The sequence below is a fragment of the Camelus ferus genome, chromosome 4, assembly GCF_009834535.1.
Source record: "Camelus ferus isolate YT-003-E chromosome 4, BCGSAC_Cfer_1.0, whole genome shotgun sequence".
NCBI classification, from domain to species: Eukaryota; Metazoa; Chordata; class Mammalia; order Artiodactyla; family Camelidae; genus Camelus; species Camelus ferus.
The window spans coordinates 64,993,867-65,014,081 of record NC_045699.1 but is presented as its reverse complement, the minus strand read 5'-3'; the positions used below and the strand labels follow the sequence as shown (position 1 = coordinate 65,014,081).

At 40.1% G+C, this 20,215-nt stretch overlaps 1 protein-coding gene across 4 annotated transcripts in view; it reads left to right on the top strand.

Moving 5' to 3' along the window:
• The window catches only part of DENND1A (DENN domain containing 1A), a 470,303-nt gene that overhangs the window by 295,568 nt on the left and 154,520 nt on the right, over positions 1–20,215 (top strand). For all 4 annotated transcript variants that reach the window (XM_032478394.1, XM_032478392.1, XM_032478393.1 and 1 more), the window contains exon 12: positions 3,462–3,563. In XM_032478394.1, coding sequence (XP_032334285.1) covers positions 3,462–3,563 — 102 coding nt within the window. The remainder of the gene's footprint in view (positions 1–3,461; positions 3,564–20,215) is intronic.

Sequence of the window (20,215 nt, the reverse complement as noted above, 5' to 3'; positions counted from 1 at the left end):
CACCCCACCCCCCAACTTTGAGGGGTTTTGTGGGGTTTGTTTTGTATTTTGCCTTTCTTCATTCCTCTTGTTTCCTTGAGCCTTTCAGGCATAGGACACCATCCGGCCAAGCTGGCCTCTGATTCTTTCCTTGGGAACATGAGCTTCAGGAAGGCCCTTGAGTCCATGCCAGGCCCTTTGGAAGAGGCTTCGCCACCAGGAGGGCAGCATTGTCCTATGAGAGGAAACTGTGCCGACCTTGCTCCTCCTGGAGCCTGGTGCGCGGGCATTTTGGTTACTAAGGGGACCCTGGCCTGCTAAGTCAGAAGAAAGGGCCAGGTTTTTTCCTCTTCTTCAGCTTGCGGCCATTGTTCAAAAAGTAAACACTCCACACAGCTTAACTGGCAAGTCCTCCAGCCAGGAGTGGGAAGAAATCAAAAGCCTGTTCCAGCCCAGCCATGGAGAGCCCACAACAGCCGGTCTGTGCCACTGGGGCCCCCCTGGGAACACAGAAACAACGCCCGATCCTCGTCCAAAATCAACATCCCTGTAGCTAGCCTTTCAGCCCCGAGACTTCTCTCCAGTGGCCAGGCCCCCTGCCCCTATCTGTTTGGGCCTCTTTGGAGATCAGATGAGGCAAAATCAGCAACTCTGGGGTGCAGTGGCCTTCAACTCAGCCCCCAAGTCCTGAAGTCACTAGCCAAGTTCTAGAGCCCCTTGGGGCCCCTTCTCCAGTTCCATGTCCTGTGCCAGCGTCTCATCCTTTTAAGTGAGAGTCCAGCAGGGACCAGGAGGAACCAGAGGATCTTTGCCATAGGCCATTGCCGCTGCAGTTTCCACGCTGGCCGTGGCTGGGGCTTGTATATTATAAAAGCAATAGTAATTGCTACTGTAAGGCCTACTTTGTGTCCAGCGCTGTGCACATAGCACCTCTAATCTGCACAGCAGCCCCGGGGAAGAGGGCTAAGGAGGGCAGTCATAGTTATCTTCTCAATTTTACCGATGAAGAGGCCGGTTAGTAGCCGCATAACCTTGGGCAGGCCACGTCACCTCTCTGAGCCTCAGTTTCTCATCTCTGAAATGGAAATGGTGATCCCTCACCCCCAGCTTGTATTGAAAATGAAAGAATCTGTGTGAAAGTGCTTTATGAGCTCTAAAGTGTGATGTAAGTGGGAAAAGGTGGTTATTAAGACTTTCTGTAACTTCCTGCTAGCACATTGCTAAGTGTTTAACCTGTTGGATTGCAAAGTGAGGCTGCTAAGGAGCTTTGGACAATTCACTATGAGTCTTGATGTTCTCATCTGTAAAATGGGATTCTGCTTTGTAAAACATTAGTTATTTGTATTATCATCAATGCTGTTTGCTGATAGCTTTATAACCTGTGAATAAAGCAGTTAGTATGAGGTTGGGGGTCTAGGGGGAAGAATAAACTTCTAAGTAGGCAATCTTGTTCCTCCCCTGTGGCTCTCAGCCCAGAGAAAACATTTAGTAAATGTTTATGAATTGATTGGTAAGTTTGTGTACTAGCCCCTGGAGAAGTCAACAGCAGAAGAAATTTGAGGCTCCTGGTCTTGTAATGTGGAAGGGTTCCAGGATTCTGCCCTCTGGGAGTGTTATTTCAACGCTAGGAGGCTTCTGACCTGCTTGGCTCTACCCTCCTGCCGGGAAGAATCTCAAAATGTTTACTTAAGTACCAAATTCTATCCTAGAGGCTGGGATTTGAGACAACAAACATCAATATTAATGAGCCCTTCCTAAGTGCCAGTTATTTTGTTGGGTGCTGGTTATCATGCAGTGGTGAACCAAACTGATGAGCCTCTGAGGGAACCCCCACACCCAACAGGGGGAGGCAGGCAAGCAAAGGGGTGCCAGGACTCAGAGCAACAAGCCAGGGGTGGTCAGCTTCACTGAGGGTGTCTGAAGACAAGGAGGCTGATGGCCATCCTGTTCAAGATCATGAGCTGTGGAGGCAGACGGTGCCATGTTACCTCTGCCAATCACCTCACCTCACCTCTCCGAACCTCATTTTCCTCAAGGTACATAAATGAAGGTAATAGTGTGCAAATGACAGGGTTTGATAAGAGTTAAATGAGATTTAGTGAGTAAAGCATAGAGCAAGCACTGGTAGGCTTCTATTGCCTTGTTACTGTTGTCCATTTCCAGGGCATTAGCAAGCTTGGGCTTTAGCAGCCATCCAGACACCCGGCTCCATCACTAGCCTGTATTGGTGCTCTTGGATGAATTAGGAAAAGATGTCTCCACCCTCCCATCACCAACCCCCACCCCTGTCTTCAACTGATGCCACTCAGCAGACATATGGATTGGCAGATTTCGGCCCAACTGGGCTGGCTGGGTGTGCCTGAGCAGTGCACACCTGCATGGTCATATCCAGTAGCTCAGAGCAGGGATAGTGATGAAACTGATCCCTTCCATATAGGTGACCACACATCCCATCTTGTGCCTGCTGCCCTGGTGTAATATGCTCTCTTTCACATCCACAAGCATCCCAGTTTGGATAACAAATTATAGGATCTTTCTGCTTAACCAGGGCAAAATGAAAAACTTCACAGCTCTGAAGTGCTGGACTCTAAAGAAATGAGCTTTAATACATGATGGGGAAAGAGGATTGAATGAGATTGGAAGTGGTAGGTAGGCAGGAGGAAAACAGAGATGGATTCCAGCAGCGGGTAAATAGTGCGATTAAAAACTCAGCTGACACAGTCTTGTACTTCTCTGGACAGTGAGAGTTTGCTTCCAGGTGGTGGGCTCTTCTTTTCTCCATGTTGTGTCTTCATCCTCTCACCAAACATGAACACCAAGCAGGCACAAGTCTCCCTGACCCTTTCTGTTACTACACCAGTAGAATATGGATTATGGCCAGAGCCACACAGCCATGATTCACCTAGCTGGATTTCTATGGAATATGGAACCAAATTAAAAGTGTGACCTTTCTACTTAATGTTTAAGAGAAATGTTAATATGTTAATACTAGGCTATACAACATATTTCATACCTGAGAATGACAAGATCCAAAGGAGATGGGCAAGTAGCCTTTGGTAAATGAGAGCATGTGAGTATCCTGAGAGCCTAGCTGTATATCTGAGTTCCTGGAGTGAGAGCACTAGACTTCAGCTTCTGGGGTTTTTGTTTTTTTTTTTTTATTTGAAAATATAAGGAAAAAATAATGTTGACGTATGAGGATCTTTCTCCCTAGCTGTGTGACCTGGGGTAAGTAAACTTAGTCTCTGAAGCCCTTTCCACCCCTGGGACTTGTGGATGACGGTACAAGCTCATAGAGTTTTTGTGACGGTTTAATGGCCTCACACATGTGAATAACTTGGTATTGGGCCTGCCACAGAGTACACCTTTGTCAAATGTCACTTTTCTTCCTTACTCCCCTTTCCCAGAGAAGGCCAGGGAATATCTGGGTCTTCATGGTGCTTCAGTGATTTTCTCTTCTGAATTTTTTCTTTTACTTGTAGAAAGTCAGAAACATGGCCCTGGATGATGTTGTGATCCTGAATGTGGACACCAACACCCTGGAAACCCCCTTTGATGACCTCCAGAGCCTCCCAAATGATGTGGTGGGTAATGCGCTCTTGAGTTCTGATTCCCGTGAGCTCATGCAGTGGACGTGAATGTGACTTTGGGGAGGGGACGGGATGGGATGGAGACCGCTGTCGGTTTCCTATGGCCTAAGAACTGCAGTTGGTTTCTGTTACCTCTGGAACCTTTGTCTTAGGGAAGGAAGCGGAGAGGTGGTTCATTTTTTCAGTCTTGTTTTGCTCTCATAACTCATCTGAAAGGCTATGAAGTGATCCCAGGTCTAGATCACTCCTCTTTCTGTGGAGCTGGGGATCTTGCCAGCCCCATCGCCGTTGCCATGTCCAGAGAGCAGGACAGCCTCCCCGGGTACCCCCACAGAAGGTGGGTGGAAGGGCTTCCGTGAGAGCAATTTGGAGCACTTCAAACCTACATTTTTTTCTTGTGCCATCATCAAACCCAGCCATTTTCCTACATAGCAGGGTGTCTGCTGCCAGTGCTCTGAATGTAGATCCATGTCCCCTAAATCTTTCTTTGTTACCTCTGGTCTAGACAGAAGGTAGGCGTATTTAGCAAAAAGCAGCTGGCTGCCACGCTAACATCTGACCACACACCTGTCTCACATTGCCACTCAGAGCTGCCTCATTGGTGGCCAACTGAAGTAGACCCAGTGTCCCCCATTGTTCATACAAGTGAGGAGGGTTGAGGTTCCCTGGGAATTGTGGTTTTGATGTTTGCAGTTTGACCTCCTTGACTGCGTCTGGATGATCTATGAAGTCATGCTGGCTCCCAGACTGAAAGGAGCAGGTGTGCCTGAGCATGTGTGCTGATGTGGGACTGGGTTTGTGTCGCTGGGGTTTGCATGGTGGCAGGTGGTCACTGCCACTGCATTGCTGCCGTGAGTCCCAGTGGCACCATGGGACTAGCTCTCTGGGGGAGATTGCTCTTTGTTGATGAATGGCTTGCAATAGGGTTTCAGACCTCTGCTCTTAACTCACTATGAGATTTGGGGGGTCCTGACAGGATGTGTCATTTACACCGTAGTTAAACAATGGCTACCATTCATTGATTTCTATGTGTTAAACACTCGTCATTGACCTCTCATTTACTCTTCACCACTCTGAGGAAGGTATTTTTCTTATTCTCATTTATCCATAGAGCTAAAAAGATGGGGAGCTGAGGTGTGAACCCAATTCTGTCACTCCATGGAGCCACCCAGCCCCCCTGCCCTTCTAGGTGCTTTCTGCATTTGGGATCTCATTCAGTTGGCATCCTAGCCCCATGGAGTGGGTGAGGGAGAAAAGAACCTGAGAGAGCATGTCTTGCCACAGAGCCTACAGCTGGCGGGGCAGGGCTGTGATGAGTCTAGTCTGGAGGACACTCAAGCCTGCACCGCCTCCACTCCGTGTACATGGCGCCCATGTGAGGCAGAGAGAGGTGATGGCGTAGGAAAAATAAACATGCCAGACACTGTGAGGTTTTCTGTTGATCATGTCAGGGCAGGGTACATGGCTGGTGTCTTAGGGCCTCTTGGCCATAATTTGAGTTCTTTTGATCCAAGGAATCTGAGGTTTCTATTCCGGTTTCCTTTCAGTGGAAAAGTTCTCCCTTTAAGTCATGGGTGTCTTCGGTATGGATTTTGCAGCTACTGAGTAAATGTGGCAAGGGAGCCTGGGGTATATGAGGTGCAAGGAATGGCCAGGAGCCAGGGGCAGCCTGATGAGTGACTGATGGCTCAGAAACCATAGAGCTGATTGGCTATCCCATATGCAGTGCTCTGACCCAGCACTGGGCATCGAACAGCAAAGCTGAAGCAGATCCAGTCCTTCCCCTCCAAGAGTGTATTTCAACAGGGGAAACAGACATGTAAATTACACATATCTCATGGAATAGCATAATAGGGGCCATAAATAAAATTGGAATCAGGCACAGAAGGACCTAGAGGGGAGGGTAATAGAGGCTTTCTGAAGGTAGCATGTTCCAAGATGCTTTTTAAATGATCGGTGAGGCAGCCTCAGGGAACCAAAGCAATGTGAGCACGTTGTTTTCCCTCCGTGAGCTTGTTTCCCGTCCTTAAGAGAGGCGTATTATTAGGATTGTTGTGGCAAGTAAATGAGATGGTAGTGTTTCATCAGATGCTTGGCGCTGTGCTCACATGTTGTCAGTGTTTGATAAATGGTACCTGCATTTGTTTTAATAAAATTGTTGTCAATAATTACAGCCAGAATTAGAGGACAGTTGGTTCCCTCCATGTCCTAACAGTTCTCAGCCTGCAGGAGGAGAACCTTCTATTTGCAGGCTGGTTTGTGGCAGAGTTGACAATGTTCTACAGCAGTGGTTTCCAGAACGGGGCTCTAGACTCATCATAGATTCCAAGATAGTAGTGGGGAGGGAATGTGGTCCATACAGTACTTACTGTGTTTCAGTGGAATTCATAGGTTTGATTTTTTCTTAATTAAAAAAGCAGGTTTTTTTAATTTTTAAAGCTCTGTCATATATTTCTAGCAGGTATTGATGGCCACCTGTCACACTTGCACCAGGCTGTCCGTGTAGCCAGCAAACATTCTGGCCATCAACAGGCAAAGCCAGAGAGGTACACTGGGGTGGCTCTGCCTTGCAGCTGCACTGATAACTTCTTGCTTCAGTTCGTCTACAATGATCCTGCCCTCCAAGTCCCAGGTCTTGATGGTAGGGCCTGTGGCCGCACAGAGCAGTTGGGGCTGAAGCACAGGACATTGATGATGTCCCCACCATCTTGCATGTAAAGGTGCTTGCCTTCCTTGAGGCTACATAAGCTGTCAGGTCCTTGAGAGGGAAGGTCTTGTCCAGCATGCCTTTATGTCTCCTGCATCTGGAGCAGGACCAGGTCCCTTTAGTGTATCAGCATGTCCACAGTTGACCTCACAATCTCCCTTTTTGCCCAAGTTGCTTGTTTGCAGCATCTGACAGATTCTGCTTCTTCAACATTTCTCACATCCTCTTCTCCATTCCTCCTAAACACCACCTAATCCAAGCTCATTTCTCTTCTGTGCTTTTCCAACAACCTCAGACCTGGTTCTTTAGACTCCAGCCCTCCTAACTCACGTATCAGAGAGCGCTTTCTGCAACATACATTTAACTTTATTTCCTCCTACTTAAAACCATTTAATCAATGAGCATAATTTTAAAAACAAAAAATTTCTGAAGACAAAAAAATCCTTCCATAACTTCCCAGTGCCTATAGATTAGAGGCAAGTTCCTTTTGTTGACTTTGGAATCAGGCAGACCTGTGTTTAAATCCTGGCTTCTTCACCTACTAATCATGTGATCTTGGGCACAATTAGAGAAGCTCTCTGAGCCTTAGTTTCCTCATAAGGTGGTTGTGAGAATTAAATGTAATGAATATAATATATATAAACAATTATCCTGTGAGCACATAGGTGGCAGTCCAGTCAACAATGATGAATTATGGTTGCAGATGATGATTAGCATGGCATGCAGGGCCCTCCTTTATGAAATGATCCTCCCATTTTTTCCCATAATTTTAGCTCTTTCATTTCGCTGCTTCAAACCTGTATAATAGGTATTTGGAATTAGTAGTTCTCCCAAGCTTACATGTTGTTTCATAACTTTATACTTTGCGTATGGAGTGTCTTCTGTCCCAAATGTCCTACACCATCTGTCGATCTCTACTCATTTTTCAAGACTTAGGCTTAACGTAAGGCTGTAAAAACCTTCCCTGACCTCTCCAAGTAGACTTGACAATACCTTTCTCTTTGTCCTCACAAAACACTTGTATTGTTTTTAAAATTGTACTTAACCATCCGGCAGTTTAATTTATTACACATGTCTGGCTTTCCCTTTTAATTGTGAGTTCTTTGAGGGCAGGAATCAAGTTTTATTCATCTTTCCTTCCGAAGGATGTAGCAGCCACTGAATAGATAGATGGAAGGATGGAAGGGACATATGGATTGGTTTATTTTGGTAGATGAAATCTTGCAAAACATGGCATCCATGCTGGAAATTTTATTAAAAGAGGCCTTTGTTCTGCTTCTAGCCATGACGGAATAATTGGAACTGAATTTCTCCTCCCTCCATTTACAAATAAAACTCTGGGCAATTATGAAAACAACTGTTTTCACATATTGGACAACAGGCAGTGCAGGAGTATAATCCCTGAGAGAAAGGAAGCAATTGAGATGAGGCCTGTGATCCCCCTAGCTTTCTGCCTTGAGGCATTTTCTGGACTCTGGTGCCAGAGGGGACTCCCTAGCAAAGCACGTCACTCTCACTGAGTCAAGGGGTTAGATATCTGAGTTTGAGGGAGAGGTGGTTTAAATTTGTGGTCAGAGTACCAGATAAGGGGGAGCTATTCAGCAAAAATCTGAATTGAGTCCTCTTGGCTAACCTGCTGTAGACTGATCTGCCCACGTGTAGAGTGGAGCTCACACAGGCTAGGAGTCATTCAAGCTCTGGCCAGCCAGAGTAAGATCTTGTTGATCACTCAGGCAGTCATTAGAGACCCCCTGGAGGCCATGCCTTGGTGCAGTAGTCTAAATTAGCTCTAGAGTAAAGGTGATTTTAGCCCTGCCCTAACACAGCTTAAAATTAAGCCTTGAGGAGCATAAGAGAGGGTTTCAGAGACTATGGTAATGTGCTGGTTTTTTAACTGAGTGCCAGGTACATGGGCAAGAATTTATCAAGCTGTACACAAATTACAGGTGTACTTTTATGTATGTATGTTAAACTTCAGTAAAAAGTTTTAAACAAAACCATTTCTTTTTTTTTTTAAAGCCTTATCAGGATCGACCTGATATATAGGAAAATTAACCTCCTATCAAAATAAACTTCAGTCCTCTTTTCAAAAAGACAAAAAAAAAAAAAAAAAAAACACTTAACATGTAACATTCACAGTATCTAGCATCCTATCAAAAAAAAAAAAATACTAGACATGTTGAGAATCAGGAAAAATGTAACCCATAACCAAGAGAAAAATTAGTTAACAAAAACAAACTCAAAATGAAAGGATGGAATTAGCAAATGAGAATCTTAAGATAGATATTATAAAAGTTATAAGTATGTTCATGAAGTTAAAGGAAGACTTGAACTACATTAGGAGAGAGAAGATTTTAAAAGAATGAGAAGAAATATCTAGAGGTGAAAGATACAATACCTGGAATGAAAATTTCACTGATAGAATTAAAAAGATATTAGACACCACAACATAAATGGTCAGTGAACTTGAAGACATAGCAATAAAAACTATCCAGTGTGAATCATAGAAAGGAAGACGACTAGAAAAGTTTAAAAGAATCTCGAGGACCCATAGCACACTATCAAAATGACTGACATACTAGAAGGAGAGGAGGGTGAAGAGAGACAGAAACAATATTTAATATTAGAGATTATAGCCAATTTTTTTCCATTTTGATGAAAATGATAAACTTAGAGTTCTAGGAAGCTCACTGAACCTCAAGCATAATAGATTAAAAAAAAACACACAAAGGTACATCATTAGAAAAAAGGTACATCATGATAATTACTCAAAACAAGTAATAAAAAGTTTCAAATTATCTAAAGAAAAACATGCTATATAAAAGAAAGAAGTAATGACAGAAGACTTCTTGTTAGAAACAACATGAACCAGAAGATAATGGATGTTTTTAAAGTAATAAAGGAAAATTTTTGTCAACCTAAAGATCTACATCCAGTAAAAATATCCTTCAAAAATAAAGGCAAAATTTAAACTTCTTCAGACAAATAAAAAGTGAGAGAAATCATTGTCAGCAGGCTTGCACTACAAGAAATGTTAAAGGAGTTCGGTTCTTCAGATGGGAGGAAAATGATACCATAGAGAAACTTGGAAAATAAGAGAGTGAAGAGTGCCAGAAATAGTAAGTATGTGGGTAAACGTAAGAGACTTCTTTTCTCGTATTTAATTTCTATAGGAGAAATTGAATACTTAAAGTAAAAATAGTAACCAATGTATCATGTGTTACAAAGTACATAGAAGTAAAATGTACGATAGCAGTAGCACAAAGGACAGGATTGGGTGGAGAATGGAAGTATACTGTTTCAAGGTTTTTCAATTACATGTAAACTGGTATATAGACTATTAAGTTAAAAGTGTGTATTGTAGACCTTAGAGGAGCTGCTAAGGGGAAAAAAAGACAATGATATATAGCTAATAAGCCAATATTGAAGATCCAGAAGATTTGAAGGGGAAAAGATAAAGGAACCAAACACAGATAGAACAAACAGAAAAGTTAGCAAGATGATAGATGTACCCAACTGTACTGATTATTACAGTAAATGTACATGGTCTAAATATTCCACTCAATGGAGATTATTTTATTTTAAAAGTATGACCCAATTTTATGCTGTCTACAAGAAATCCACTTTAAATATAAAGACTCAAATAGATGAAAAGTAAAAGGATGGAAAATATATACCATACAAACACTAATCAAGAGAGTTGGTAGGGAAGAAGAGACAAGTTTTCCTTATAGAAGAATTCCAGATAATATCTGTAGGTACTGTCCTGTCTAGGTGAAGGGGCTTGATCTTCCCCTCCCCACCACACACACACACACACAAACACACATTTGAGTGTGGGCTGGACTTAGTGAGTCACTTCCAAAAACTAGAGTAGGTAAAAGGGAAAAGAGTAACTTAAGTGGAGAGTGGCAGAAATTATTTTAATCAAGTGATGTTGTATGAATTCATATCATTGTAACCTTGATATGATGTGATGAGGAGGATATGTCGCCTTTGTGGTACGCTTTCCAAAAACCCAGTCAAATCATGACAGAAATTTCAGATAAACTCAGATTGAGGAACCTTCTATCAAATACCTGGCCAGTACTTCTCAAAACTGTCAGAGTCATAAAAAAAAAAAAAAAAAAGGGAAAGACTGGGAAACTGTCACAGACCAGAGGAGACTAAAGAGACATGACAGCTAAATGCAGTGTGAAATTCTGGATTGGATTCTAGAATAGAAAAGAGACATTTCGTGGAAAAACTGGTGAAATCACAGTAAAGTTTGGACTTAAGTTAATTATAAGGTACCAATGCCAGTTTCTTAGTTTTAACAAATGCACCGTGGTAATAATGTGAGATATGGGAAACTGAAACTGGATGAAAAGCATATGAGCACTCTCTCTACTATCTTTGCAACTTTTCTGTAAATCGAAAAATATTCCAAAATGTACTTTTAAAAAAAGAGAGAGAGAAGGAATTAAGAGTATTATAAACAACTTGATGCCTATAATTTTGACAAATTGGATGAAATGAACAAATGCCTTGAAATACACAAATTACAGAAAGTGAAGAAGGAATAGAAAATAGAAAAATAGTACTGTTTCTATTAAAGAAATTTGAATTTGTAATTAAAACTTTCCCACAAAGAAGACTCTAAGCCCAGATAGCTTCACTGATTAATTTTATCATATACTTAAGGAAGAACTAATGCAATCTTACACTAATATTTTCAGAAAATAGAGGGCAAAGGCACACCTTCCTTATTTTATGAGGTCAGCATTACCCTGACATGAAAATCAAACAAAAAATTTACAAGAAAACTGCTGACCAATATACCTCATAAATATAGATGTAAAAATATTTAACAAAATATTAGCAAATTGAATCCAGCAGTATGTAAAAAGGATAATACATCAAGATCAGGTGTAGATAGATTGCATAAACATTTGAAAAATCAGTGAGTGTAATTTACCATATCAACAGACAAAGGAAAACTATATCAAAACATTAGCAAAAAAAGTATTTTAGGGAAAATTCAACACCTGTTCTTGATAAAAGCTCTTAGCAAACTAGATATCCTCATTGTGATAAAGAACATCTAGGAAGAACTTATGGCTAACATTGTACTTAGTGGTGAAGGACTGAATGCTTTCCCCTTGAGAATGAGAGCAAAAAAGGATGTCTGCCCTTCCCATTTCTGTTCGGCATTGTGCTTGAAATTCTAACCATTTACTAAGTCAAGGAAAAGAAATAAAAGCCCTAAAGATTAGAGAGAAGGAAGAAAAGTTGTCTTTATTCAGACAACATGATCATGTATATGGAAAATCCTAAGGCGGTCTCATGAACAAATTTAGCAGAGGTGCAGGAGAAGGTTAGTATACAAAAATTAAATGTATTTCTACATACTAGTAATGAGCAGTTGAAAAATGAAATATTTTAAAGTACCATTTTAAATAACATACAAAATACTTAGGAATAAATTTAATGAAATATATGCAAGATTTGTATACTGAATGCTGTAAAACATTTCTGAGAAAATAATTCAAAAGACCTAAACAAATGGAGAGATATTCCACATTTTGGATTGGGAGACTCAATATTTTTAAGATGTTAATTTTTCCTAAATTAATCTATAGAATTCAATATAATTCCAGCCCAAATTCCAGATGGCTTAAAAAAAAAAAAAAAAAACTTGAGCTGATTCTAAAATGTACACGAATATGCGAAAGATCTAGAATAGCCAAAACAATGTTGAAAAGAACAAAGTTGTCGGACTTACATTACCAACTTTTAAGGCTTACAATAAAGTTATAATAAATATAGACAGACATTGTAGGTAAGCATAGAGTTCAGTAGAGCAGAATAAATAGTTCAGAATTAGGCCCATACATAAATGGTTTATTGACCTTCAACAAATATGCCAAATAATTCAATAGAGAAAGGATAGTTTTCTTCAATACATGCTACTGGAAGAACTGGGTATCCATATGGGAAAAAAAGAATATTGACTTTTACCTTGTGCAAATATTAGCTCAAAATGGATTATAGATCTAAATATAGAACCAAAAACTATAAAATGAATAGAAGAAAATATAGGAGAAAATCTTCATGAACTAAGGTAGGCAAAGTTTTCTAAGTTAAGACATAAAACATACATCATAAAAGAAAAAGTGATAAGTTGAACCTCATAAAGGGGGAAAACTTACTCTATTCAAAAGTCACCATTTTAAAAATGAAAGGACAAGCAACAGACTGAAAGTATTCTAGATACTTGTATCTTCAAAAGGACTTTTTCCCCAGAAAATATAAAGAACCCTTAAACTGAATAAGACAACAGCCCAATTATAAAGTAGGCAAAAGACATAAAGAGACACTTAACAATAAAAGACACTCAAATAGCCAATAAGCACAGGAAAAAAATACTCCATGAGGGTGCAAATTAATACCACAAAGAGGGTACTGCTGTTTACCTACCGGTATGGCTAAAATAAACACACTGCATTTCTTATAAATGTATATCTTAAACATATGTGACCAAGCAATTCCAGTCTTAGGTATTCACCCAAGAAAATGAAAACATATATACACACAAACAAATGTACATGAATGTTTTTAGCCTCTTTGTTCATAATTGCCAAAAACTGGAAACATTCCAAATGCCCTTCAGCTGGTGAAGGTATAAACAGTGGTATGCTCACAAAATGAAATATTATATGGCAATCAAAAGAAACTAAGTACTGATCTATCCAACAAAATGGATGAACCTTACATTATGCTAAGTGGAAGAATCCATTTATTTGATATTTTGGAATAGGCAAAACTATAGAGAAAGAAATCAGGTAAGTGGTTGTCAGGAGCAGGGGCTGGGAGGAGCAGTTGACTATAAAAGGGGGCACAAGGTAAATTTGGGAGATGATGGAACTGTTCAGTATCTTGATTGTGGTGATGGTTACATGGCTATATACATCTTTCAAAATTCATAGAACTAGTTACTGAAAGTGGTAACTTTTATTGTATGTAAATCATACCTCAATAAACCTGACTTAAACAATTTTTAAAGACTGACAACAATAAGTGTTAGCAAGGATGTGAAACAACTGATCTGAAACTTTCATCACTGGTGATGGGAGCATAAAATGGTACATCCACTTAGGAGAAGTTTGGCAGTTTTCTCTGAGGTTAAACATACACCAACAATATAACCCAATAATCCCACTTCTAGGTATTTATCCAAGAGAAATAAAAAATATATATATCCAAACAGGTTGTACATGAATGTTTATAGCAGCTTTATTCATAGTAAATACTACCTGGTAACAACCCTAACATCCATCAGCTGATAGGTGGATAAGCAGTGTGTTTTATCTCTTATTTTCTACTACTGGGTCAATATTCCATTGTATCATACTTGCGATACACAAAACAACATGGATGAATCTTGAATATACTACAATGAGCATAAAAGCCAGACATATGAGAATATACTATATGATTTCATTTATATTTTGAAAAGAGAGAAAACTAGTCTATAGTAGATGAATTCAGACCAGCAGTTGCCTTGGCCTAGGATGGAGAAGGCAGGAACTGATTGAAAAGGACACCAAGGAGCATTTTGAGGTGAAGGAAATGTCCTGTTTCTTGGTTGTGGTGATGGTTACACAGTTGTATACATTTGTCAAAACTCACTGAACTGTACTTTTTAAATGTATGCATTCTGTTGTATATAAGTTATGACATGATAAGGTAAATTTTAGACAGGCAGAGGACTTGGAAATTAATTTTAAAAGGAAGTTCCAATATTGAATAGCTTTCAGAACAGCTCTGCCAATTTTTACATGATTTATGAACACTGCATAAGGGGTGACTTTGGAGTCAAGGTGGCTCTGGCTTTCTACTAGTCAACTAGACAATTTAGTCTTAAATTTTATAATCTTATCTCAGTTAGCTTTTTCTACCTTAAAAAAAGAGAGAGAGATAAGAGGATTGGCAAGGTTAATACTGTTGTGCTTTGCTGGGTTCCATGAAACTTGGAAATGTATTGTTTTCACTGACAACTGTATCGTTCCCTAGCTGTGGATTTTGGAGGGAGGAATATGGTAAGAATGGTCTGTCTTTTATTGATACAGAGACCTGTTTACAGACTTCATGTTTATTTCAAGCCCATGTGGATGCTGAGAACAGAAACATAATGTCCTTCCCTCTGTAGCCATTTAACCAAGCACTCTTGATCTGTTTCCCTCTTAAAATTTAAAGAACATCTCTTGTTCCTTCAAGAGTGTTAAGTATAAGCTGTTTAGCTGATGAGTAGTTTGTAGGGCTTTTAAAAAGCTTGATAAAGGAGAGCTAAAACTCTTCCAGGCTTCCAGTGTTGTGGACATACCACACTTCATCAGTGATTTCCCAGAGCTCACTTGGGGCCCTTTCTAATATTCTTTGACCTGAAATTCACAGGCTTTTGTGTATGCACATGTGTGTGCTGGCCTTTACCATCTGTTTACGCTCTCCTTTCTCTTATTTCATGCCTTCTGTAACCTGATTGATGCTCTTCTAAATCAGGCTTTCTTATGTGATGGTATATGTAATAGGACGTTAAAATGTATATTCCCTTTTGACTTAGTAATTCTACTTTTAAGATTTTGTCTGGCAAGTACTTGTAAATGGAGAAAGCCGCCTAACCAAATAGCATTGTTTATGTTAACTGAAGTTGGAAGAAACCTCAATATCCAAAATTAAGGAGTGTGATTAAGGTAATTTATCCCACTACTATTCAATGGAGTGTACGCTACAGCCATTAAAAACGATGATTATGAAGAATGTGGGCTACACAGGAAGTGTCACGGATACAATTCAGGGAGAATATTGAATGATACATCTATGACTATAATGGAAAAAAAAATACTCAGAAGTAAAAGATTTTTAGAAGAACTTCCAAATTGCCAACAGTGGTATATTTGGATAGTAAAGTTGTAAGTTAACTTTTTTCTCTTATTTTCCAAATTTTCTGTGATCTGACTATTACTAGTTTTATGATAGAAAAATCATCTTTCCTCCTCTCTTCTGAGATACTTGAAATTTGGCATTTGGCTTTATGGTTTGTATGTCTTCAGGATTGTAGTTTCTCTTTCTTCTCCATATTCTTTTTCTGAAAAAATCACAATGATTTAATGGTGCATTTTAAACCACTTAAACTACTTGTTCTTCCTTGGTGGAATTTTTGAGGGTTATTCAAGAGGTTTCTAAGCATGTTAAGAGTGAGAGAAACTACACTGAGCTGTGTTCATTGGTGTGAGAAAGGGGAGAAGGCAAGGGAAGAAAGATACTATTTACAGAGCGCCAGCAGTGCCCCAGGCCAAGGTAGTTATCAGTCCTTCTACCCGGCATCCAGGCTTCTTCACAACCTGGGCACTGACCCCAGGCAACCCTTCAGCCTCATCTTGCATCACTTCACTGCTCATACCCCATTTCCCAGCCACGAGGAGAGTGATCCCATCCCCAGTTCCTCATGCTCATTCACAGCTCTGTGCTTCTTTCCATGTTCCCAATGATTAGGATACCCTTCCTTCTCTGCTTGGTGAAAACCTATTTGTTCTTTAGGGCATTCCTCAAAAATCACTTCTGTGATGCCCCCAGTTTGACACTCCCTCCTCTGGGATTCCATAACATTTTTTCCATACCTCTTACTATATCATAATGCTTCCATACCATTGTTTTCCATACCACTTACTAGATCTTGTCATGCTTATTTACATCACTCTTTCCCCTCTAAGCATTTGGGCGCTCCAAAGTTATGAACACAGCCCTGGCACTGTACATGGCTCACAGGGGCATTCAGTGGATGTTTGTGGAATGAGTGAATGAATGAATGAATAAGCAAAGTGTGTGATCTGGTTTGAACTCTAGACCTTGGAAAACTCAGTTATTTATTCAATGTTTGACTCTCCACCTTGTGTAAATATCTGGAAAAGCAATGATCTCTGAAGATCAGAGTTCACATTTTAGAAGAGAAAGGAGAAATTCAGTGTACATTACAGCTAAAATTTACTGGGTATATTGAGTGCCAAGCATTTTGCCTCTTTCATCATGATTATTAAATGCCATTGGGAATTTACTTTACAACCTAAAAATGGCTTTCTTCAAATTGCAAGTAGTCACCCATTAGTGAAACCATAAAATCAATTCAGTGGGTTACAACAAGCATTTTTTCAAAAGGAGTAGAATTTAGAAAAATCAGAGTACCTCACACATAATATGGGTAAGAATCAATTCATGAAACTTCTAAATTAAATATATACAATATACATACACTGGCTTACAAAGTGTAATACACTCATTACTCTGCATCACAGTAAAAATAGAAAGGAAAATAATTTATATATTATGATCTTTTTTTGATTTTAATATATTTCTATTGAAGTACAGTCAGTTTACAATGTTGCATCAATTTCTGGTGTACAGCACAATACTTCAGTCACATAGGAAAATACATACATTTGTTCTCATATTCTTCTTCACCATAGGTTACTACAAGGTATCGAATATGGTCCCCTGTGCTATACAGTATAAACTTGTTGTTTATTTATTTTATATGTATTAGTATCTGCAAATCTCTATTGTGACCATCTTAATTATTAAAATTCATTAACTTTTAATGTATGGACTGCCATCCACTGTATAGCTGTATATACTGTGATATATTTGACCAGGCCTCTCCTGATTATTTCAGATTTTGCATTCTTTAAACAGCAGTGTGATGTACATGTTTGTAGCTAAATCTCTGTATCATTTGCTTGAATTCCATGAATTGCTACAAGTAGCAATGTATTTCTGAATCATGGGTATATAAAACTTGAAGGCTTTTGATATATACTTTTAAATGCCACTGCCTCCCCCAAAAGATTGTACCAGTTTTCACTTTTATCAGTAATATGAAAGTCAGCACCTACTTTTGAAAAAGTGTTTAAAATTTTTTTTTTCCATGGGAATTGTATGCACGTGTAGATATCCCAGTCACCTGTGTGAGGGCACCAGTCATTTGGACCCTGTACTTCCCTCCTGTGCTGTGAAACTAGAAGGTTGACAGTGTCTTCATAATTGCATTCCATCCCTTCAGTATCTTCTAACTCCAGTTTTCTAGTCTTTAGAAACAAGTCTTGACCCTCCCTCAGCAGCTCTGTCCTTTGTCTTCTCAAAGCACATGGCACACCCTCTTTTATAGCACTAGTCATGTTATATAGGAATTGTTTCTGTCTTTTTACGTCCTCTCTTCAACCCCTCTAGCGTAGGGACATAAACCTCTTCCTTCTTCATGTTTGTATCTGCCTTGGAGTTGAGCATGTAGCATGTACTTAGTAAATGTTTACTGAGTGAATGGCAGTGTCTTGTTTAATTGTGATCTCAGGACTGGTTCAAGTTACATTAAAAAATGGGCTGTATACCATGTAGCTGTCTTTGGGAGTCCAAAGGCAAATCTGATTCAGAAGGGCCCAGATTCAAGTAAGTCCAGCGTCTGCTTGCTGTCTCTCTCTGGAGTACCCCTGCTTGCTGTGCTGGTTGGAGAGAGAGCAGTACCTGCTCAGAGAAGGCCAAGCCTTTGTTAGACCATTGCTGAGGAGCTCACTGGCCTGAACTTCTCTATGCCGTGTTTTTCCAAAGAGCCGGGACCCTCAGGCTCTAAAGATGCTGCTTCGGAGGCTCCTAGGCGCTGGTATGCCTTCCTTCCTTGTGAGTCAGCAGTGCATTTGACCCCAGAAGCATGGGACTAGATCTTGCAGAGCAGACTCACGGGCTATCTGTTCTTTTGAGAAATGTCTAAACTAAATAGTAAACCTTGCAAACAAAACAGAACGAAATAGAAAAAAATGCATTCTTAAAATTCTGATAGGAAGAAAAATGCTGAGTAGAGAGGTGGGCAGGCTCTGATTATATTAAGAATCTTACATAAATCTTTATACGCACAGTCCTTGTAGACTTACTACTCTGTGGATTTGATCCTTCAGCTCTGTGAAAACATATGTTGTTAGTATTCGCTAAAAGAATACATATTCATTCAGCAGGCATTTCCTTCCTATGGGGAAATGTTGGTCAAAGGGTGCAAACTTCAGTTATAACATGAATATGTTCTGAGCATCTAACTTACAGCATGGTGACTATAGTTAGTAATACTGTATTGCACACTTGAAACTTGCTGAGCGTAGATCTTAAGTGTTCCTACCACACATACAAAAAAAGATAACTATGTGAAATGATGAATATGTTAACTAACTTAATTGTGATGATTATTTCATGATATATATGTATATCAAATCATCACATTTTGGTACTTTAATTACATACAGTTTTATTTGTCAGTTAAACCTCAGTAAAGTCAGAAGAATGTAACAAACGTAAACAGGCATTCCAGGGGAGGAGGGTACAGCTCAGTGGTAGAGTGCATGCTTAGCAAGCACAGGGTCCTGGGTTCAATCCCCAGTACCTCCACTAAAAATAATAAATAAATGAACCTAATTACCCCCCCCCCAAATAAGTTAAAAAAACAAACAAACAGGCATTCCCCTGAGCACCTACTATGTTTCAGGCTTTATATTGGGTGTAATGGATGCAGAGATGATTAAGACATAGACCTTTTTCTTAGTGAGGTCATAGACTGGTTAGTAGAGAGCTAATAGAAGACTGAGCTACCAGTCTTGCCCTCACTTCTCCAATCCCAGACCATTCTCTGTTGCTGTAAATGAAGGCATATTCTGGAACATGAATACCACTCCCCAAATTAAAACCCTTTAACAATTCTTTATTTTCCTCTGGAGAAAATGCAATCTCCATAACACAGCCCTTTGTAATCCAGTCTCTCCCTGCCTCTCCTGGCACAGCTCTGTCGCTCTCCTCCTCACTTACACCAGCAGCTTTGTTTCCATCCACAGGGACCTCCAGACACTTCTGGTTCAGAATGTCCCAAATGGGCAGATCGATAGCCAGTTCAGAAATGGAGATTACTTATCCAGCCAAAGTTTTTTGGATGTGTGCTCAGTGTGTTGGACCAAAGGAACATGGAGATATACAAGAAACAGGCACTATTCCTGGAAAAGGAGAGATGAGCATACTGGGAGGCGGGAATGGAATGCATCAAGGCTGGAGGTGTGAACAAAAGTGTAATGTATTTGGGCCGGGGATAATAGTCTAGTCCAGCTGGAACATAGGATGTGTGGTTGGGAGGGACAAAAAATGAGACCAAAGAAGTAGCCAGGAGGGACCAGATTGGAAATGGCCTTCTGTCATAAAAACTAGTTTGGATTTCATATTTTGGGCAGTGGGGAACCAACTAAGTTAAGTCAGGTAGTGATATGATAGGGTCTGCCCTGCACTACACTACACTACCCAGACTAAGGGTAGAGCGTTGGATCCAACCCCTTGTTGCTTCTCTGGTTCCTAGAATCTGTCCAAAGCTTCCCCTACCCCAAATCTAACATTGGACTTGAGGTCAGAGGACAGTTTGCTGACGAGAATTCTTAGCAGTATCACCTATCATCATTATCCAGTCATTCATTCCTCATGCTTTTAGGGGAGCATCTGTAGGTCTCTGTTCTGTGTTGGACCACTCTCCATGACCATGTCCACCCCACGACTTGTAAATTTCATGCAGGAAGGGAAGGAGCATTGTGATCCAGTGGGCCTTGCCCCGAGTGTGTGTGTGTATGATTTGTCAACAATCGAGTATTTTATAGGGGTTTATTGCACTTCATTAAAGATGCTGGAGCAGGAGCACTGTGGGACATCAGAAGAGACCTCAGCAATAAACTGCAACTCCAAGCTTTGGAATGCAGTAAATGTTTAAGAGACTTCCTTCCTTTCATTACTGAATTTTACTTTACTTTTATACCAGTAAAGAGTTGTGTTTTATTGGTTGAAATTTCTTGATTCCGTTTTCCCCAGGTCTGTTTAAAAGCTACATTTTATCTTT